We start from the raw sequence: 24475 nt of genomic DNA, 5'->3' as shown, positions 1-24475 counted from the left end.
AATGATTTAATTTGGTTCAGACTCAAATCGCTAATAATGGAATAATAGTTTTTATTTATATTAAATACGTTATTCACTGATAAATATTTCACATTTCTGAGTTGCTGGTATTCACTTCTCGATTCCTAACTCTACTTTGAAAAGTGTCGATTAGGTTTGAAAAAAATAATGTCGTCCAATTGTTTATGCGAGTATTACTACAGTGCGAGCTTGCCGGCAACATGCAGGGGTCAGTTTCAATCAGCAGGCGTCACTGAATTTTTTTTGTTAATATAGCGTTTTTAATCACACCGGTCTTTTTTATATATAATCGAAAAACAAAAACGGTATGTTTCGAAAGGGCACGTCACAACCTTGGCACTTGATACTTGGAAAGGGTACATTGTGTGTACTGCAACTTACGGGTTTTTCAACACGTTCGCTAACACAACCTTGAAAACGGTCGGAAAATCTTTTAGCTTGAATTGCATTTTTGTAATGTACAGTTATTCATTGAAATGTCACAACCGTGGCACGTGTCAAATGTCTGCTTTTGAGCAAAATGTCACAATTTCGTGAGGTTTTGATGTATAACTCAGTGTTAATATCAATTGATTTTAGTCTTTCTGATGATAAAGACAGAAATATATTCCCGAAATATTATAGCAGTCGAAGTACCTGAATATTGTTACTCTAGTTCTAAATGATTGTTTAGTATTTTGGTACATCTCGTAAGATATTTTAAGCTAAGAAGTAAATAAACTAATTGTTTATGGCTGATATTGCTTTGCTTATAAAATTGAAATTGAGCGATTCAATAATTAACAATCGATAATTTACTATCGTTAGTCAACACCATTTGTAATCTGTAACTATCTAATTCTTTACTTCTTAATTCTTACCTTTAATTATATGTATGTTAATTAATATATAGCACATATGTACACGCGTATGTATGAATGTATATGCATGCCTATGTACATATGATGCTCATTACTTCATGTACTCATTTGCTTATTGATTTTTTTTAATAAAGTTAGTCAAGGTTAAACTGGAAGCGGTGTCGGTCATTTCGTTCGCTCATTTCGAATCAAAGTTAAGCATTGTAAAAATGTTTATCATTTTTGTTACTATTAAACGTAATATTTTTTTTTTCAATTAACTGCTGACTAATTGTCGTGAAGTTTCGGTTAAATATTGTAAACATTTTTAGAGTAATGGCGCGTCATAAAACGCGAATTCGTCGTCAAAAATTAATGGAGGATGCTAAGAAAAAGAAGCAATATATGAAAACTCGAAAAAAGTCCAGTAAAAAGGCGAACAAAGAAGAAGGTCACAGGGAACAAGAGAAACGTCTTGAGACGAAAAGAGAAGCAGAACGAGCAAGAAGACGAAAGATAAAGGAAGATCCAATGTTATATAATGATTACCTTCGCAAAGAAATGGAAAGGGCTTGGAAGCGCAAAGACGCTAATAAGATAAAACTTGTTAGTGAATTCATAGAAAGAGAAAAGAGGATCAGAAGAAAAGATCAAAATGAACGCAAACGAAAATCGCGATTACAAAAAAAAAAATAACCATAATCCAGATGCGACACCAAAATGAATAAAGTGACGCCAATTTTACCCCGTATTTCTCCTGGCGCGAAATACACCAAATAACATAGAAAAATTACTTGATTTTGGTTAAATATTATTAAACTTTTATATAAATAAAGCGAAGAATTTTAACTATGTCCTGTAATGTATTTTTTTATATCGATTGTTACTAATGTCACAACCGTGGCAATCCGGTCACAACCGTGGAAACGAATTTCAGAGATTTACCTGTCAAATCTATAACTTTATACTTTAAGCTTGGCCACTTTGACAGTCCATTTCACAAGTATAAACTAACTTTAAAATATCAAAAAATATTCAAAACTCGCACGTTTATTTTTTTTTTTTGCAATTTTGCACTCGCGGCGGCCACCGTGGTGTGATGGTAGCGTGCTCCGCCTATCACGCCGTATGCCCTGGGTTCAACTCCCGGGCAAAGCAACATCAAAATTTTAGAAATAAGATTTTTCAATTAGATGACAATTTTTCTAAGCGGGGTCGCCCCTCGGCAGTGTCTGGCAAGCGCTCCGATTGTATTTCTGCCATGAAAAGCTCTCAGTGAAAACTCATCTGCCTTGCAGATGCCGTTCGGAGTCGGCATAAAACATGTAGGTCCCGTCCGGCCAATTTGTAGGGAAAAATCAAGAGGAGCACGACGCAAATTGGAAGAGAAGCTCGGCCTTAGATCTCTTCGGAGGTTATCGCGCCTTACATTTATTTTATTTTTTTTTAATTTTGCACTCACAAAACTGAGAGTTTGCGGAGAATCAGCCATATATACATTTAATTTGGTGAGTATCTTGGTTGTTGTGACACAAAAATATATTGATACTTTTGAATAAATTAAAAAGACAAAAAGAAAAAAGCAATTTACTACAGTGAAGAAAAAAAAGCAAAGGTGCCTTACAAGGCACCTATAAATCTTAAAGACACTATGGCGTCGCCGACCCGACCGTCGGTGACGTCCACGGAAGCAAAGGATGCACCTAGTGCAACCGGAGCAAACAAAAAAGCTAAAATAGAAAAAAATGAAAATGTCCTAAATTAATGAAAAATCAAGTGTTACATCCATCAAATCAAATGAAAATTCTAATGTATATTACTCTACAAAATTCTAATGTTAATTCCAACATGGCTCAAGCCATGGACATTGAATTGGAGTTTGAAGATGATGAAAGCAAAAAAGACGCCAAAAGCGCCAAAAATGGCGGGAAAGAAGAAAGCAACAAGATTAGGCAATGCTAGTGGTAGTGTAGAAATGGAAGGAAACGAAACAGACACAGCTAAGGGCACGAACCCGAACACAAGTACAGCTACAACCAAAAATCTAGGTAATGCACAAAACAGTGCAAGACAAAAATATGAGGACAGACCGTTAATACAATACCCTCAAAATTTCCAAGGTGAAATTTTTGTTTTAGTAGACTCTTCGTCACATGCCACATTGAAAAATGAAAAAATGACAAATGTATCACATTATTTAGTCAAATAAGAGACTTGCGCATAAAAGACATTGACCACATCCAAGCCATTGGAAGAACGTTATATAAAATTATCTTTAAAAGTACATATTATGCCAATAACTTTGTTCTAGAACAACGAGTCACTCAAAGAGGTTTGAAACCATTCATTCCAAGAACTGCATTGGAAATATATGGAATTGTTAAAGGAGTCCCACTCTGCTTCTCAGATGAGGATGTTGCCAAAGAAGCAATCACGGCTATACCTATAGTGTCGGTGAAACGCTTTACACGAAAAGACCCCAAAACACTGAAAGTTATATTGCGACTATGACTTTAAAAATTTGTTTTTCAGGAAATAACATTCCTACACACATTATTTACAACTATACAAAGCTAAATGTTGAGTTTTTCATCCCTCCCCTCAGACAGTATGAAAATTGTGGCAGAATTGGTCACACAAAAATGTCGTGCAAAACGAAGACACGTTGCTTAACATGTGGTAAAGCTGAATGTCAAAATCCAAAATGTGTATCTAACACCTGCATTCTATGCAATAATTAAGGCCACTCAGCCAGAGATAGAAATATATGCCCACAGTGGGAAAAAGAAGCAAAGATTGCCCGCGTCAGGGCTGTCAAGAAGCTAACAAGAAAGGAAGCACTGGATTTGTACTACCCTCGTGGTGGTAACAGATTTGAAATGCTTGAAGTTGAGGAAACGGACTTCCTTGCATTGGAAACTGAATATTCAAACATCGTCGATAAAGACACTGAAATAAATAGAAATTTCACCAAAAAATAATATAGACATGTGGCCAAAAAGGGCAATGAAAGATACATGACCCCACCCCACCAGAGAATCTCCTCCCAAATAGTTAGACAAAAAAATCCAATTAATCCTGTATTCAACTCTCCTGAATACCAAAAAGGATTAGTATCCCAATTTGAAAAGTTCATAAATCAATTAATTAAGATCTCCCAAAAAATATCTCTAGAGCATAACAACTCCAATGCTCTTGAAGAAATTCAAGGCCTCAAAGTCCAATTTGAAGCAATCATTGCTCAAAAAGATACTCTTCATAATCAACAATCAAATCCCTTTAAATATCATGAAAATAATGCAATATAATTGTCAATCATTAAAAGCTAATATAAACACAATAGAATTTTACCTAAACAAATACAATTTCGACTTCGCTTGCTGAAGCGAGGTATTCTTATCCAGAAACACCCCTCATAGAAAAATACTCAATTTCAATTTATGTAAAAAACATCGGAATGATGGCTATGGTGGTGTAGCCATAGCTGTCAAACGAGAAATCAAATTCCATAAAATTAATTTCAATAGTGAATATGATGTTTTAATTATACAAACAAAAAACTTAAGTCCAAACATAATAATTTGCAGCGTATATTTCCATCCAAATATTAATACCAATAACTTCACGGGTGAAATTTCCAGAATTTTAAATTTTTTAGAACGATACAACAATGTTTTTTTAATTGGTGACTTTAATGCAAGATCCACTGCTTGGGGTGACACATGTGAGTCAAGTAAGGGAAAGCACTTAAACCACCTCATAAAACAATCCAACTTTACCATAATAAATGATGGCACCTACACATTTAAAAGTGACATCCGTACAAACAAGGGATCAGTCCTCGACTTATGTTTCGTAAATAATAATTTTACATACAAATTTTCTGTAGATCCAACCAGAATTGGAGGAAGCCATCACTTTCCTATTACAATAGAAACCAACAACGTTAGCACATACATCACTAAATTCATTTCCAAAAAAAAACTCATCAAGTCACTAAATGAACTTGAATGCGACTCGTCTCTAGGTGTTTTTGAAGAAAAAATTAAAGATGAAATCAAAGATGCTACATATGTTGTTAAGAATAACCGAATACCCAAATCTTGGTGGAATGAGGAAATAAACAAATCATACAGAATTCTTATTGTGGCATTCAAGAAGGCCAAACTCATCCCTAATCCCGAAATTTTTTTAAATTTAATTGCAAACAAAAAACAATGGAAAAAAGATGTGAAAAGGGCAAAAAAATAATTTTAATAATAAAATTGAAGAATTAGATCTGAGTAAAGGCAAAGGTGCATGGAAATTTGTAAAGGCCTTTAGAGGAGACTTCAGTCAAAATATCTCTCAAACATGGTGTGATAACTACAATAAAGATTTCTTGAATATGTTGAACGACCAAGTACCAAGTAACTCTTTAAGACTTGCAATAAACACTGAGGTAGAACCAAACCTTGATTTAGCTTTCACATTTGAAGAAATCCAACTAGTTTTGGCCAATAAAAAAAAGGACTCTGCTGCGGGTATTGACGGCATCTCATACAATATGATTAAAGCTTTACCAGAGCTGACACTAAACAATTTAAAAACAATACTAAATGACTTTCTTATCAAACCAAATTCCTGACCATTGGGGAGCAATTAAAGTAGTTCCGATTCCAAAAAAAGTTGCTGATCTCAGTCAATATCAAAATTTCAGACCGATTTCCTTAATACCTGTACTCTTAAAAATTATTAATTCATGCATAAACACAGATTATACAATTTTCTAGAAACCAACAATTGCCTTCCTAACAATTCCTTAGCTTACAGGAAAAACAAATCATGCTCTGTATGTCTAATTACATCCTACACAATATCAGTGTATCAAAAAATGTGAAAAAACACGTAATACTCTGCTCCACCGACATATCCAACGCATACAACTTCATCGACATAAGCGCTCTTAAAGATGTGCTTTTTGAACTACAAATTGATCAGCTATACATTGAATGGATAATAAACTTCCTAGCCCTCAGAACTCTTAACTTAGGTAAGGAGGTCATTAACATCTACAATGGAATTCCCCAAGGTAGCTGTTTATCTCCCATACTATTTAACATTTATACATCCAAACTTCATGATACACTCAAATATATCAATTCGCAGACGACTTTTTCTTTGTTGCTTCTGGTGAAACCATAGATGCCGCCAAGATAAATCTACAATATACCTTAAACCGGTTTGCAGACAATTACTCTGAACTGAACGCTTCAATTCTAGTAAATCAAAAATTGTGGACCTAAATAGAGGCCCGATAAAAAATATTCAAATTAGTGTTCACAACCAAACACTCCCACAAGTTCAAAACCTAAAAATTTTGGGAAGAATCATAAACAGTTCCCTCACAATCAAAGATCATTACGATTCTGTAATTAAAAAAACAGACAACAACATTAACTTTTTCAAATATCTCAGGACTAAATCCACAAAAAGTTTTAAATATATATAAAACTTTAATTAGATCAAAAATAGAATACTGCGGTACCACGGCCTCAAACAGCCCGAATTCAGCTACCAAGAAAATAATTACTTTGCAAAATAAATTTCTAAGAAGGTGTTTAGGAGCCACCCCTTACACCCCCATTCCCTTGCTTTATGCAATTGCAAATGAACTTCCTGCCTCTGAACGTGCAATCGTTTCTCTGCGATTCTTGACAGCCTTGACGTGGTGAATCCTCATGTACTCTGTCCTATTTCTAACCTGATGGTCCTTGACAAATTGTTTTCTGGAAAGAAAGCAAATATGACAAGTGAAAGTGTTCAGGTCAATTTCTCAATCATTCTAAATGACTACAAAGCCAATCTTTTTCACATAATGTTCACCGATACATCTCTTTCACACAATACGACTGGATGTGGCATATATAAATATTCTTCCAATCTAGAACATAGCTTTAATTTTAACTTTAAATCCTCATCTATTTTTGGCGAATTGATGGCTATCAAAGAAGCCATCAACAAATCCATAAATAACAAATGTGATAAACTGGTGATATTTACTGACAGTTTGGGTTCGTGCCAAGCACTCCTAAACCCAAAAGCAACCAATAGCATTGTACATAATATTCATCAAGACATCATGAATTATAATTTTAGACAGATCCACATTGTCTGGATACCTAGCCATAAAGGTATCCCTGGCAACGAAAAAGCTGATGAAATAGCCAAAAAAAAAACAACGATTAATAGTCCGAATAAAAATTTTAAACTTACAATTGACGAAGCTCTCAAGCTAATAAAAATTAATATTCATGATGACTGGTATGAAGAATTTTTAAATTATGCGAGTAATAAACCCAACTTATTCGCAACAACGTACCCCATTAGAAAAAACAAATCTTGGTTCAAAAATGTAGATATACCTACTACAGAAATTAAAACAATAAATAGAATCCTCACCGGTCATACCTATGACAAGCAGTACTTACAAAAAATAAAGGCAATCAACTCGACATGGTATCGCTGTGGTCAAACAGACAGCTACTATCACCAAACCTTCCTATGCAGAAACCTAAATGATATAAGATCTGAATTCAATTTATTTAACAACAACTTCAGTTTTGAGGATATTTTCAGTGGTAACAACACAACCAAGATTACTCAACTTGCCTCATTTTTAAAAAAAGCACAAGTTAAATTCTAAATTTATTTATTAAAAATTACAAGAACAATATACACTCTTGTATATATTTTCTATTTTTAATTATATTATTTTAATACAAAATTACAAGATACCAATATCGACAATTATATGTATATGTACATACAAAACTTTCATTTAAACGAACATGCCAAAATGGGCATTCATACTTATCCATTGATCTCATTCGCGATACAGTATACATTCAAAGCACTCAAAAGTCAACATATGTGCTTTCGCGTTAAGACGAAAACCAAACCAGCCCACCAATAAAACAGATGTCAAAAATGCAACCCTACTTAATACATGAAAGCTATCGTTCAACATACAATCTTTGTAATTTCGTTACAAAGGCATCTCAATAACGTGCAGATTCATCTTGGCTAAACTAAACCAACCTCTACAAATAAAACAACAAACGGAAAACAGGAACAATCTGAAGACAACAACAAGCTGAAAAAAAACAATCCGATATATAACCTGGCGTTATGGACTAACGTCCGTGCCATTCAAACAAACCCCAAAAGAAAAGAAGGAAGACGTCGTCTAACAAACAGCAGGTATACGGATCACTACATAAGAGATTAACATTAAAATCTCCACAGATAATTATATCAGTGTAATCAACTGCGACCGAGGACAACATTGTAAAATATTCCTTCACGTTACACCATTTATTAGGGTTATAGACGAACGACAAAAGGACTTTGGACATTGAACTAGACACTTCTACTAGCAAGTTCTCAGTGACGCCAACAGCTATACTTGATATGATTCTGGACTTGAGGTGTTTTTTACCATACATAGCAACACCACCACCTTTGTTTACCTTTCTATCCATCCTATAGAGTAAGTATCCCTTTATGTCAAAATGGCCATCAAGTATTTCAGGGTTAAACCAAGTCTCGGAAACACAAATGATATCAACACTAGATTGTTCAAATATCGCTCTGTCTACATCCATCTTTTCACCATTTAAACTAATAGCATTAAAGTGCACCACGTTGAAACCTTTATGGTGCCTGCATAGGACATTTAGCAAAGCTAGGCTATTATTCGCAATGCTATTCGCGTTTTTACTATCTCCAAACACTGAATACAATCGAATTAAAAGCAAATTTAAAGTAAGGTATAGACAAAGCGGAAGAAAAAGAAAAAAAAGAAAAATAATTAAATGTTTGCGCCATCTTTACATAACAAAAAACAATGAATAAGTATATAAAATTAAGGTTGGCGAAATCGATCCAGATCAGCCTCGCTGGTAATTAATTGCACTTAAATTACTAAGCTGACTAGAAGATGGCTTTTCTTCTAAGGATTATTTTGAAAAAAGGCATAGATAGATACTTTAAAGTTGCTTTTATTAAAATTGCTTCTGACCCTATCAAAGATTGCATTCCAAATACGAACAGCGACGGCGAATAATAGTCTGGCTGAGACCAATGAGTTACGATAAGATCATTCATTCATTCGAGCTGATCTCGCAAAATTTAGCTTTCATAAAGATAACTAGATCTTGATAGATATCAATTCGTAAAGAAAAATAAGTTTTCTGGCTCTGCGGTACTCTAAAATAGCACAGACCAAATGGCTGTTCCTCAATGCCGAAATGTGGTCGAACTTTGATAGGCCGTAGACATGTCGCATTACATTATTGAATAGGACGGTTATCTTACGTTAGGAATGGCTATAAAATCTGCTATATACAACTTCAACGTATGTTATAATTGGCAAGATCTGCTGTAAAACAAGTTGACGTCGAGTGTCAATTGGAGATGATGCTCTATCAAAGATTTTGAAGACCATCGTAATGATATCTCAATTATAAAATGTGATGTCCACAAAGCCAGTGAGCGATAAAAAAAAACACAATTTCCGCTGTATTTATAGGTTTAAAAAAAAACTGAAAAAAATCGAAGCCGTCTCAACATAAGGTTTAAATTTAGGGGCTGATTTTTGCAGCACTCTGATCTTTATTGTGTGTAATGTAAATCCATTGTAAAGTATAAAATCTAACATACATGCTAGGACTTATTAAGATCAAATGATAGGTTTGGGGCCAAGCAATAACTATTTGATATTTTAAAGCATAAAGATAACTAGAGCCCCTCTACATGTTGTTGTTGTTGTTGTAGCAATAAGGTTGCTCCCCGAAGGCTTTAGGGAGTTTTATCGATGTAATGGTCCTTTGCCGGATACAGATCCGGTACGCTCCGGTACCACAGCACCATTAAGGTGCTACTAGCCCGACCATCTCGGGAACGATTTATGTGGCCACATTAAACCTTCAGGCCATTCCCCCCTCCCCACCGCCAAGTTCCATGAGGAGCTTGGGGTCGCCAGAGCCTCGTCTGTTAGTGAAACAGGATTCGCCGCGGATAGGTGAGGTTGACAATTGGGTTTGGAGAAGCTATATATTGCGCTGGCAAGCTGAAGGGTTGCGCTACACAGGCCCTTGAATCTGCTATTTTAGTCGCCTCTTACGACAGGCATACCTACCGCGGGTATATTCTGATCCCCTAACCCGCTAGGGTGTGCCCCTCTACATCATCAGTTATTGTTGAGACGCGAAAACTATTCATTAGAAAATATTTATCAATAGAAAATAAAAAATTTGTCATTGATTCAACCTATTTGACTTAATTTTCAACTCAATACATAATGTTCAATTCCACTCGAAACTATGCTTTTTTTATTTTAACCTTTATATTAAGTCGCTTTCATGTTTGTCCCCTCATTTCCATACGAATTTTTGACCCACGGAAAAATCTCTTTCGGTAACTTCCCGTTGAGCTAGAGACTTGAAACTTGGGCCATGGGTCAGGAACCGGTGAGAATTCAATATTTTATTTAAAAAATCCGCTAGGTGGCGCATGGATCGGGATATTGGGATAATTAATTTTAATTTGGGAATCTTTCAATCCATTTTTAACTAACTCCCCAGTCACCTAGAGACTTGTATCTTAGCACATAATTCGAGACGCAGTGACAATATAATTTATAGAAAACAAAGTTCCGCTAGGTGGCATGCTAATTGAGATAACTACAAATCCCTGACAAACGAGGGAAATCTTGCGATCGATTTTTGAGTAACTTCCCGTTGAGCTAGAGACTTGAAACTTAGGCCGTGTGTCAAAACACGGTGACAGTGCAACATTTGATCAAAAAAAATGGCGCTAGGTGGCGCATGGATAGAGATATTAGGAAAATTTATTTTAATTTGGGAATCTTTCAATCCATTTTTAACTAACTTCCCGGATACCTAGAGACTTGTAACTAAGCACAATACAATATACAGAAAACAAAATTCCGCTAGATGGCGCGCTAAGTGAGATAACTACAAATCCTTTAAAAACGAGGAGAATCTTGCGATCGATTTTTGAGTAACTTCCCGGTGAGCTGGAGATATGCAACTTGAGCCATCAGTCAGAACCCGGAGACAATGCAATATTTTATCAAAAAAATGCCGCTAGGTGGCGCATGGATCGAGATATTAGGAAAATTAATTTTAATTTGGGAATCTTTCAGTCCATTTTTAACTAACTTCCCGGATACCTAGAGACTTGTAACTAAGCACAATACAATATACCGAAAACAAAATTCCGCTAGGTGGCGCGCTAAGTGAGATAACTACAAATCCTTGAAAAACGAAAGGAATCTTGCGATCGATTTTTGAGTAACTTGCCGGTGAGCTAGAGACTTGAAACTTGGGCCGTGGGTCAGAACCCGGTGACAATGCAACATTTGATAAACAAAAATTCGCTAGGTGGCACCCGGATCGAGATAGTAAGAAAACAAATTTTAATTTGGGAATCTTTCAATCCATTTTTAGCTAACTTCCTGGTTACCTAGAGACTTGAAACTTGGCACTTCGTTAGAGGCCTGGTGACGATACAACTTATAGAAAACAAAGTTCCGCTAGGTGCCGCGCTAGTCAAGATAACTGCAAATCCTTTAAAAACGGGGAGAATCTTGCGATCGATTTTCGAGTAACTTCCCGATGAGCTAGAGACATGAAACTTGGGCCGTAAGTCAGAACCCTGTGACAATGCAATGTTTTATCAAAAAAAAATCCGCTAGGTGGCGCATGGATCGAGATATTGAGAAAACTAGTTTTAAATTGCGAATCTTGCAATCGATTTTTAACTAACTTCCTGGATATCTAGAGACTAGAACCCTGAAATATAGTTTAAAACTCGGTGACAGTGCAATGTTTGATCAAAAAATTTGAGCTACGTAACGCACAAGTCGAACTATTTAAAAGATTAGGCCATACCTTCATGGCTAGCCTCCTGAGTGTTGCAGGCGTTGTAGAATTCCACCTCGTTGAAGGCCCAACTCAATGCTTTTAGACTTTCAGGCGTACGGGAATTTCACCACGATTTTCAGCAGTGCAAATTAAGTAGCTGACAAACGAGGTGGAATCCTCTTGTTATGATGCGAGGTGGAATTCTGTTGTTTTCGCCAGTGTTGTCAGCGAAAATTCCACTAGTTCTATTAAATCTTGCTATTTTGAACAAATAAATAAAGATAAGAATTTTCACTTAGGAGTTACTTAAATTACTTATCAGAGTTGCAATTGCCTTTTTGTAGGCAGTACCAAAAAATTGAAAATAAAAAGATGATAAAAAAATTTTAAGGACTACCTTTATATAAATGGACCAAAAAATAGAAGGCAATTTTTCCTTTAATACAGACATAGTCTTGGTGTATTTTGACTAAAAAACTTTAACAATAGCTCTTGTAAAAGAATTTTGGGATTTAAAATATAAAGGTAGTGTGCGTATTTAAATTTTAAATAATCAATTAGTTTATCCCAAGTACATGTTTTGCCTTAAATTGAAAGCTTGCGCTCCACCTTTATAGTTTTAAATCCCAAGATTCTTTTACAAGAGCTTTTGTTAAAGTTTTTTTAGTCGAAATTCTACAAGACTATGTATTAAAGAAAAAATTGCCTTCTATTTTTTGATCCATTTATATAAAGGTAATCTTTAAAATTTTTGTATCATCTTTTTATTTGTTTTTAAGATCGCTTACTTTGTTTCCAAGAGCATACGATTATCTTCTCTTAATTCCTCCACACGAGATTTATAAAAATCTGCGTCCGTCAATTTTTCACGTATCTTTTGAACTTCAATTTCTAAACGATCAGCACGTTCAGCGCGTTCTCTTAAAACATCTACTTCGTCCCTATAGGCAGATGCACGTTTCGCCTCAGCATACCATTCTTGGCTCTAAACAAAAATATGTATGTACAAATATGTTCAATAAATGATATTTGTGGAATTGAATTTTACAAGTTTTTGTACCTCCACTCGCAACTTTTCATATTGCGTATTTTTATGTTCTAGCTCTTCGCGTAGTTCAAGCTGATTTTCAGACTTTTCCTCGCTTGAAAATAGAAAATGAATGTTATTTTAATATTTGTTTTTATAATAATACACACGTAGTTCTTACATTTCTTGTCGCAGTTTACGGATTTTTGATTTTAAATCAGCCAGCTCCACCGCCATGTGATTACTTTCTGAATTTGTTGATGATGGAGAAACAGTCGTGAGGGCAGCAGACACTGGAGACATAGTGCTATCGCCACAAGCATTCATGCTTAGATCTGATTCTGTACACATTGATGCAATCCAACGTAAATACATATTATCTCGTTCCTTAGTCAAACGTAATATATGGTTATATAAGTTTACAGGCGAAAGTAAATTAACAGATTCTTTTGTAAGCACAAGACTTTGATCCTCAGTTACCTGTAAGAGTCAAATAATTATATGTTATTGTTAGTATGCTACGCCTACCACACAGAAACTCCCGGCCAAAGCAACATCAAAACTTAACAAAAAAAAGTGTTTTCAATTAGAACCGTTTTTCTAAACGGGCTGGCTCGTCGGCAGTGATGTGGCAAACACTACGAGTGAATTTCTGCCATAAAAAGCTTCTCAGTGTACTCAACTGGCTCGGCCTAAATCTCTTTGAAGGTGAATAAAGTTGGTATTTTTATTGATATATATATTCTTTTGAGAAAAAAACGTAGATTTATTATTATTTTAAGCAGTTCAAATCCACGGCATTCTGGATCAACTATCACCGAAAAGTGTTAATTCATCCTATTGAGATATGTTTGATCATAAAGTATCAACTGTATCAAGACGGCAACACTGGATACGACAAAACATAACTACCCCAGGCGGGTTTGGGGGTCAGAATATACCCGCAGTAGGTATGCCTGTCGTAAGAGGCGACTAAAATACTAGATTCAAGGGGCTGTGTAGCGCAATACTTTCAGGTTGTGTGATGTGTGCTATGTTTGAATCCTATGCAGGTTTAATAATTTTTACCTCCACTGTACATAAAAGGCATTCCTGTCATATAATTAGTTATATGTCATGGAAGGCGAACACATTTAGAGCATTACAGCAAAATAAGAACGAATTGCATACAATTTTAAAAGTGACGCCTGATTAACGTTTGCTTAGACTCATCCATTTTGTTCGAAGTCGTGCCAAAGAACACATCTTAGTGTAAGAAGTTTCAATAAATAATATATTCTAAAGTGGAAAGTTTTTAAAGTGCACAAGTAAAATTTTTTAAATTGTTTGCAAGCAAACAAACGCTATATATATTCCAAAAAGGAAGTACAAATAAAGTGGCGTTAAGTAATTTTCAGCCGAATATGGCCAACTCCCTTATGAGGGTGGTTCGCTGAAGAAGGTGCTCCAATTCAGCCAAATTTAGTGGCTTCACCTACCATATATGTACTTTTTCCTCACAATAACTCGTGCATTGTACAATACCTTCTTGGATTATCTACAAGTTACCTCAGCTGAATACTTAGCTTTACAACTATACACATCTGCATCAGTTTAAACCATAGCAATACCTAACTTACAATACGGATTTCCAAAATTATTCACGTATTTATTTACAGCTATATTGACTACCAATTTACAACCAGACATACAACATAAATCTCCGGCATTTCATCATACTTATATTTCTATATTTCTTCATTTTTATAAAATTACGTACATAGTATCAACGTAGATACATATATGTACATGTATCTATTTCTGTAAGAATTAATCTTTCTAAAATAATTTTTTTTACGTAGATACATATATGTACATGTATCTATTTCTGTAAGAATTAATCTTTCTAAAATAATTTTTTTTATGTTCGTAATGTAAAAACGCCTTTGCGTAATTTTTTTTGGAATAAGCTCAAACAAATTTCGAGTTCGGCTCTTTAGTCTTTTTTTTTTTTTTTTTTTTTTTTATTTTAAATTCTTGAATATTTTTGCCTAAAAAGTACATAAGTATATTCACAATTGTCATGGTGTAAAGCGGGAATATAGCGTATACATAACAAAATTCCACCAAATTTCCAGTGAGGACCTGCTGTTTGCGCAAACAACGTGGGATCATCAAGGGTTAATAAAGGTACGTACATAAGGGTTATAAGACTGGTTGTGGTGTATGTGTGTTTTGCAAAATACAAAATCTCTTTGCTGAGTTTTCATTGCCTCTGTCGTATCGCTGTATATTTGGCGTGTTTGTTTTTGTTGTCGTTTGTTCCTTTTGGTAAGTGAACTGATTGATTTTGCACATCCATACATATACTTCAATAAAATTGTTCGAAAGTGTTATAAACGGTTTTATTCTCGCTTGCTCTTCGGTAATTTTCCTGTATTTAATTTGCATGTGTAAACTCGTTTACACATATGTGTTCGAGTTCGTTAAATGTTTGAATTCGTTTTGCTTAAGTGTTAGTGCATTGAGAGAGAATATTAAACGATTCCTCTCACTGCAAACAATATACTTTGTTATGTAACGATAATGAATTTTAATTAAAATGAATAAATTGTAAGTGGTATAAAACTATGTGATCTCAGGCGCTGATTCTTATATTAGGTTGGGACGGGAGAGATGGTGTACTCTCGTAGAATGGTTGGGAAGGGAGAGAGCGGAGACTGAATAACATCTGAGTCTCCATGATGCAGTTCCATTCTTGTCGTTCTGTTGTCGTCTTGTTTCGCTACAATTTACGTTCCCCGTAGGAAACAATTTTCCATGCGTCCGTCCGCTTATCTGGTATTCTGTGTTGTCTGTGATTATTGTCCGACGTGTAATTTGCTGTTGTTTATATTAGGATTTTATATTAAAAGAAAATCAAGTGCATGAAAATTATGTTTATGTATGTATGCAGTGTGAATAGTTTATACAAGTATCCACCCCAGCCGAAGAGCTTAGACCAGGTCCAACTAGCATGCACGCCCGTATAACATTGCACTGCCGCTGTAACATCTGGCGATCCGACATGGTACATTACATAAAAATGGCGCCCAACTAGGGGCCCTCGCTTTCGCGGGTACCCGAATAAAATTTTATCTGTTTATCAGTGTCAGGGGTGACAGAGTGTTGGAATTAGGTTAAAATGCGGAGGCCGTTTTCTTAACCACATTCAGTCATATTTTGACGAACAATTTCTCACTGGGGTGATTGACCTCATTTGCTTTTCTTTTGGAATAGAGTTAAAGTAATATGTTTGTTACACTCTACCATTGAATTGCTTCTGAATTTCAATCTCCTCAAACTGTTATACTTTTGTAAACATATGGTCGGCTTTGGATAAGTTGAGTGTTTGCAAATAATAGCAGTTAGCAAAGATCTGGCACACAATTGTTTTATTTTCATTCGCGAAGCAGACGAGAAGAAGGGAACACGGCGGCCACTGGAAGTCAGCGTGGGATCACATAGAAATTACCGAGATTTTTTTATTTGGATTAAATTTTTGCTGAAAGAATTCATATTTAGCAGTAAAAGCACTTATATATAATTTTAACTACAAATTTTAACAAATACTTTATAAATCGAAAATAATAAAGATATTCATAATTTAATCGGATTGTAGTAACAATAATACTTCAAAGATTTAACAAGGAAATAATTTTCGGTGAATGTGAGCTTTGTCGAAGAATCTTCGGTATTTTTTTTTTATCTTTAGTTTGATTAACAATTTTTTTTGCGATTGTAACAAAATGCCTGTTCATCGCAGTGATGAAAATTTAGAAGTAGAGGATGCACAAGATTCATTGTGTACCATTTGCAATGAAACTTTGTTGGATTCTGACATGGTAATTACTCCTTGTCAGCACAGATTTCATGGAGAATGTATAGCAAGGTGGGTATATAGTAGCAATTCTTGTCCACTTTGTCGCAGACAAATTGATAGTAATTTTATGACCAATCACGGTGGACAAAATATATCTCTAGAACCCATATCAGAACCCATTTCTATGGGGGGACGAATCACTCATAGACGTTTAGCAGTGTCAGACACGGCTTCACTAGAACATGGTGAAGTAAATAACACAGGGGATTCGAGCATATCGCGTCGACAAAATCGTAATTCTCGCATTAACCGATTGAACCAAAATAGACTGACCCAACAGAATGATCTTGACCGTATAGAAGAAGTAGTAGAAACTGTAGTGCGTCGACAACAAGAATTAGTAACACGCGATATTCAAAATACCATTGAAAGGTTATTAACAAATTCTTTAGAAGGTAATTTTTCAGCGATGAACCTAAATCAGTCACGACCTCGCGATGATTTACCCAGTCAGGGCAGCACAGCTGTTAATTTACAAAATAGTAGGGTAGGACAATCTTCCGCTGATCCGACACCTTACTACACAGAAGCTACGCGTACGCGTTCTGCTCGATCGCAAAGCGCAGAAACGTTTTTATCAGCAGGTGGAATCGCTAAGATAATTTCAAATTGGAAATTAGTTTTTGATGGTTCTTCTCAGGGCATATCTGTTAGCGAATTTATTTATAGGGTGAACGCATTAACAACGTCATCATTACGTGGCGACTTTGATGCCCTTTGCCAAAACGCACATATTTTGTTTGAGGGTAAGGCCAAAAATTGGTTTTGGCGATACCATCGCGCTAATGGAGTATTTGAATGGTTTTCATTCTGTGATGCTCTGAAAAGAAACGTTAGGGATATTCGTACAGATTTTGACATTAAAGAAACTATTCGCAACAGGAAACAAAAACCGAATGAGCCTTTTGAAAAATTTCTAGAAGGTGTATTATGTCTGTGTGATTCACTAAGCACTCCGTTGTCTGAAAGAGAGCTCGTGGAAACTTTAATACAAAATCTCAAACCTGATGTGCGATTAGAATTATTACATTTCGACATTACATCTCTCAACGATTTACGTCGTGCTTGCCTAAGACGCGAAAATTTCTTTGACACTGTGCAAGGTGCACAAAAAGTTCCTTTTAAGCAATTTCGAGTTCCAGGCAGACAAATTTCGGAAGTCAAACACGTGGATATTAATGAGGAAGTTAACAACGCTTCCGATGAAATATCAGCAGTATCAGATTTAGCCAATAGGAAGTGTTGGAATTGTGACGAGGCGGGACACAATTACAAACAATGCATTAAGCCGCGGCGTGTGTTTTGTTATGGGTGCGGGTTAATAGCATTCTTTTTACCAACTTGTCCAAATTGTAACAAGTCGGGAAACGCGCTACGGGATGTTTGCAACGACAACCGCAAACATCCGAAACCTCTGCAAGCGCAGAGCCAGAATTAGTACAAGTTTTAAGACCACCAAATGTGACAAAGGATTTATTGGATTTACCACGAGTACATCCTATCAAACCTTTTCATGAACGTCTTAAGGAATATAAAACTAGGCGCGAACATATTTTTAAGCATACGCGTTCAGCAGTTAGAGCTAAAGAATTTTGGAAAGAGATAGGTGTTAAACGTAACCAATTATTATCGAGCATCATTTGTAAGCCAGGAGATGTTAGACCGTATGCAGCTATTCGTATTATGAACTTCGACATGCTTGGGTTATTAGACTCGGGGGCTTCAATAAGTTGTATAGGGGGAAAATTAGCTGAGGAAATAATAAATAAGAAATATGAATTGGCATTTAAACCACTGAAAACTTTTGCACGAACCGCAGACGGTACAAGGCAAAATGTAGAAGGTGTTGTTGAGTTAATGACTACTTACAAGCAAGATACAAAACCCGTAGAATTCTATATCATATCCAGTTTGTCACAAGACGTATACTTAGGAGTAAATTTTTGGCAAACGTTCCAGCTAGCTCCTCATATAATAAGCGAAACTTTATTACCAACTGTTAATGAAAACCATCACGATCTGACAGTTGAACAACAACGTAAACTCAATGCGGCCATTAGTTGCTTTCCATCCTACGAGGAGAATGGTTTAGGTAAGACTACATTGCTTGAACATGAGATAGACGTAGGAACTGCTAAGCCAATCAAGCAAAGACATTTTCCTGTCTCACCAGCCATTGAAAAATTGATGGGAGTAGAAATTGAGCGCATGTTAAAACTAGGAGTAATTGAAGAGTCAAGCAGTGCTTGGTCATCGCCGGTAGTGCTTGTGAGAAAACCAGGAAAGGTTAGATTATGCTTGGACAGTCGTAAAGTTAACGAAATAACACGTAAAGACGCGTATCCATTACCTCATATAGACGGTATTTTGAGCCGGTTACCTCGTGCGGAATTTATTACTAGCTTGGATCTAAAAGACGCATTCTGGCAGATTCCACTAGAGGCCAAGTCGCGCGAAATGACAGCTTTTACAGTTCCCAATCGTCCTCTTTATCAATTTAAAGTGATGCCGTTTGGGTTGTGCAACGCTCCTCAAACGATGTGTCGCTTGATGGATAAGGTAATTCCATACAACCTGAAAGAACGGGTATTTGTGTATTTGGACGATCTTCTAATAGTCTCAGAAGATTTTGCATCGCATGTTGAGTTACTACAAGAAGTTGCATTATTGATACGTAAGGCAGGGCTTACTATAAATGTCGGCAAGAGTAAATTTTGTTTAAAAGAAGTAAAATATCTGGGATACCTTGTGGGTAATGGAACACTTAAAGTAGACCCATCAAAAGTTTCGGCTATAGTAGATTTTCCACAACCTCAATCAGTGCGACAGCTACGCCGCTTCTTAGGAATGGCAGGCTGGTATCGACGCTTTATAGCAAACTTTGCAGACGTGACTCAACCGCTGACTGAACTGCTCAAAAAGAATAAATCCTTTGATTGGACCGTACAAGCACAAGAATCTTTTGACATACTGAAACAGCGACTAACGTCAGCACCGTTTCTAGCTAACCCTGATTTTACAAAACCGTTTATTATACAGTGCGACGCAAGCCAAAACGGAGTAGGAGCAGTACTCGCACAGTTAAATGAGAATGAAGACGAAGTTCCCATCGCTTATATGTCTCAAAAATTGAACAAGGCCCAGCGGAACTATTCTGTCACTGAGCAAGAATGTTTGGCAGCAGTTTTAGCTGTGAAGAAATTTCGGTCTTACGTGGAAGGACAAGAGTTCAAAATAATAACAGATCATGCGAGTTTACGATGGCTGATGAATCAATCAGATCTAAGCGGTCGTTTAGCACGATGGGCTCTCAAGCTGCAAGCGTTCAAGTTTAGGATTGAACACCGTAAAGGTACTAACAATGTAGTACCAGATGCTCTTTCGCGAGCGTTCGAAGTCAACATAGCCGATTTAAATGCAGACTATGTACCTATCATTGACCTTTCTTCCACAGCTTTTAGTGAGTCGAACTACGCAGATCTTCGGAACAAGATCTTGGTAAATAAAGATAAGTACCCTGATTTTGAAGTTCGGGAAAACTTCATATATCACCGTACGGAATACTACACAGGAGATGTAGAACAGCAAGAGTCGTCTTGGAAGCTCGTTGTACCTGAAAGCTTGAGAGATGATATTTTACGCAGTGCACACGACCACCCCACGAGCTCACATGGTGGCATAGCGAAGACCGTTGAGCGTGTTAGACGATTTTTCTTTTGGCCAGGGCTTTTGCGCTCTGTGCGTGATTACGTAGGAAAATGTGTCACGTGTAAGACTACAAAGCATCCGACAAAAACACTGAGACCTCTGATGGGAAAATTTGTATCGACGGAACGCATTTTCCAAAGACTTTTTATAGATTTGATCGGCCCTTTTCCGAGGTCCAAGAACGGAAATATAGGGATTTTGATAGTTCTTGACCAATTATCCAAATTTACTTTCCTTTGCCCCTTGAAAAAGTTCACAACGACACCTATTGTCAACTTTCTTAAGGAACATGTGTTTGACGTATTTGGCGTACCGGAAGTTCTGGTAAGCGATAATGGCAGCCAGTTCAAATCTGGTGAATTTGAAACCTTTTTGACAAAATGTGGCATTAAGCATGTGTGTACCGCTGCGTACTCTCCGCAAAGTAACAGTTCGGAGCGCGTCAATCGCTCCATAAATGCAGCACTTCGCGCCTACATCAAAGGTGATCAGCGTGAATGGGACCAGCACTTGAGTAGCATCAACTGCTCTTTGCGGAATTCCATTCATCAGTCGACATTAACAAACCCATATTTTGCTGTCTTTGGTCAACACATGATGACACACGGTAACAATTATGAGTTACTTCGTAATCTTGGTATGTTGGAAGAAGGCCGCGTACAAAGTATGGAACAAAGACATAATACCCTTTCATTAATTCGGGATACCGTGCGTACCAATATACAAAAATCTTACAAGACAAACGAGAGAATTTACAATTTACGGGCAAGACCAATTTCTTTCAAGGAGGGTCAGATGGTTTTGCGTAGAAACTTCTCACAGAGTAACCAAAGCAAGAACTTCAATAGCAAGTTAGCTCCTACGTTTCTCAAGGCGCGGGTTCGAAGTAAACAAGGTACGGCGTACTATGTATTGGAAGGCGAAGACGGAAAGTTACTCGGAACATTTCACTGTAAAGATATACAACCACTGTGAAACCACAGAATAAATCTTAACCTAGAAGTTCGTTGGGTTAGTTCGTACTATTACAGTTTTTTTTTACATATATAGCACTCATATTTTCAAATTCCAAACGGTAGACAAGCTTTAGGTTAGAATTTGTGTTTGTGATGTGTGCTATGTTTGAATCCTATGCAGGTTTAATAATTTTTACCTCCACTGTACATAAAAGGCATTCCTGTCATATAATTAGTTATATGTCATGGAAGGCGAACACATTTAGAGCATTACAGCAAAATAAGAACGAATTGCATACAATTTTAAAAGTGACGCCTGATTAACGTTTGCTTAGACTCATCCATTTTGTTCGAAGTCGTGCCAAAGAACACATCTTAGTGTAAGAAGTTTCAATAAATAATATATTCTAAAGTGGAAAGTTTTTAAAGTGCACAAGTAAAATTTTTTAAATTGTTTGCAAGCAAACAAACGCTATATATATTCCAAAAAGGAAGTACAAATAAAGTGGCGTTAAGTAATTTTCAGCCGAATATGGCCAACTCCCTTATGAGGGTGGTTCGCTGAAGAAGGTGCTCCAATTCAGCCAAATTTAGTGGCTTCACCTACCATATATGTACTTTTTCCTCACAATAACTCGTGCATTGTACAATACCTTCTTGGATTATCTACAAGTTACCTCAGCTGAATACTTAGCTTTACAACTATACACATCTGCATCAGTTTAAACCATAGCAATACCTAACTTACAATACGGATTTCCAAAATTATTCACGTATTTATTTACAGCTATATTGACTACCAATTTACAACCAGACATACAACATAAATCTCCGGCATTTCATCATACTTATATTTCTATATTTCTTCATTTTTATAAAATTACGTACATAGTATCAACGTAGATACATATATGTACATGTATCTATTTCTGTAAGAATTAATCTTTCTAAAATAATTTTTTTTACGTAGATACATATATGTACATGTATCTATTTCTGTAAGAATTAATCTTTCTAAAATAATTTTTTTTATGTTCGTAATGTAAAAACGCCTTTGCGTAATTTTTTTTGGAATAAGCTCAAACAAATTTCGAGTTCGGCTCTTTAGTCTTTTTTTTTTTTTTTTTTTTTTTTATTTTAAATTCTTGAATATTTTTGCCTAAAAAGTACATAAGTATATTCACAATTGTCATGGTGTAAAGCGGGAATATAGCGTATACATAACAAAATTCCACCAAATTTCCAGTGAGGACCTGCTGTTTGCGCAAACAACGTGGGATCATCAAGGGTTAATAAAGGTACGTACATAAGGGTTATAAGACTGGTTGTGGTGTATGTGTGTTTTGCAAAATACAAAATCTCTTTGCTGAGTTTTCATTGCCTCTGTCGTATCGCTGTATATTTGGCGTGTTTGTTTTTGTTGTCGTTTGTTCCTTTTGGTAAGTGAACTGATTGATTTTGCACATCCATACATATACTTCAATAAAATTGTTCGAAAGTGTTATAAACGGTTTTATTCTCGCTTGCTCTTCGGTAATTTTCCTGTATTTAATTTGCATGTGTAAACTCGTTTACACATATGTGTTCGAGTTCGTTAAATGTTTGAATTCGTTTTGCTTAAGTGTTAGTGCATTGAGAGAGAATATTAAACGATTCCTCTCACTGCAAACAATATACTTTGTTATGTAACGATAATGAATTTTAATTAAAATGAATAAAGTGTAAGTGGTATAAAACTATGTGATCTCAGGCGCTGATTCTTATATTAGGTTGGGACGGGAGAGATGGTGTACTCTCGTAGAATGGTTGGGAAGGGAGAGAGCGGAGACTGAATAACATCTGAGTCTCCATGATGCAGTTCCATTCTTGTCGTTCTGTTGTCGTCTTGTTTCGCTACAATTTACGTTCCCCGTAGGAAACAATTTTCCATGCGTCCGTCCGCTTATCTGGTATTCTGTGTTGTCTGTGATTATTGTCCGACGTGTAATTTGCTGTTGTTTATATTAGGATTTTATATTAAAAGAAAATCAAGTGCATGAAAATTATGTTTATGTATGTATGCAGTGTGAATAGTTTATACAAGTATCCACCCCAGCCGAAGAGCTTAGACCAGGTCCAACTAGCATGCACGCCCGTATAACATTGCACTGCCGCTGTAACATCTGGCGATCCGACATGGTACATTACAGTTGCCAGCGCAATATACAGCTTCTCCAAACTCAATTGTCAACCTGACCTATCCGCGGCGAATCCTGTTTCACTAACAGACGAGGCTGTGGCGACCCCAAGCTCCTCATGGAACTTGGGGGTGTTGAGGGAGGGATTGCCTGAAGGTTTAATGTGGTCATATAAATCGTTCCCGAGATGGTCGGGCTAGCACCTTAATGGTGCTGTGTTACCGGAGCGTACCGGATCTATATCCGCCAAAGGACCATCACATCGATAACACTCCCCAAAGACTTCGGGGAGCAACCTTATCGCTACAACAACAACAACAACAAAACATAACTTGGTACAAAATAACATGACATAACAAAACAAAGCATAAATAACATAATATAACGTAAAAACATAAAATAATATATGGTTATTGGAGCTTTTCGGCCGATAATTTCAAGACAAAACACAAGTTTTTCTTTTCTCCTACGCGTTTCGATGGGAATTTTCCATCATCCTCAGGGAGGCTGTATATTTTAACATAAAAATATAAACATAAAACAAAACAAACATTAACATATTTAACAGTGAAAACTTTACAGAACTCTTTAACAGACTTTCCACTTACATTCAATGTTAAATAACTTTATTAAAACATACAGACATTACTGAACATAAATAAACAACACTTAACATTAATTCATTCATCTGCACTGAATCGTCCACTAGCTGATAATGCCGTCATGTAAGATAAGATAAGATAATTAATTGAGGATCGCACTGCGACCATTGGTCTATTGTGCCCTCAACTGCTTCACAGCACCTCATCCAAGCCAACTTCTCTGATGAACCCTAGCAGTTCACCTGGCTTGAGGGATTTGATGTGAGAGTGCTCTGGCCATGGTGAGCCCAAAAACTTAGCCCTACGTCTTGAG

General features: G+C 36.2%; 1 protein-coding gene across 7 annotated transcripts in view; it reads right to left on the bottom strand.

Moving 5' to 3' along the window:
* The window catches only part of Girdin (protein girdin), a 110075-nt gene that overhangs the window by 70920 nt on the left and 14680 nt on the right, over window positions 1-24475 (bottom strand). For all 7 annotated transcript variants that reach the window (XR_010953576.1, XR_010953575.1, XM_067788354.1 and 4 more), the window contains exons 3-5: window positions 13000-13298; window positions 12852-12933; window positions 12580-12776 (exon numbers count right to left, since the gene is read on the bottom strand). Coding sequence is in view for 5 of the 7 variants with exons in the window: in XM_067788354.1 (XP_067644455.1) it covers window positions 12580-12776; window positions 12852-12933; window positions 13000-13298 (578 nt within the window). In the remaining 2 variants the exon portion in view is untranslated. The remainder of the gene's footprint in view (window positions 1-12579; window positions 12777-12851; window positions 12934-12999; window positions 13299-24475) is intronic.

This window comes from Eurosta solidaginis, chromosome 5 (assembly GCF_040869045.1).
Source record: "Eurosta solidaginis isolate ZX-2024a chromosome 5, ASM4086904v1, whole genome shotgun sequence".
NCBI classification, from domain to species: Eukaryota; Metazoa; Arthropoda; class Insecta; order Diptera; family Tephritidae; genus Eurosta; species Eurosta solidaginis.
Note: the sequence above shows the minus strand (reverse complement) of the source record. Positions and strands in the feature narration are given on the sequence as shown.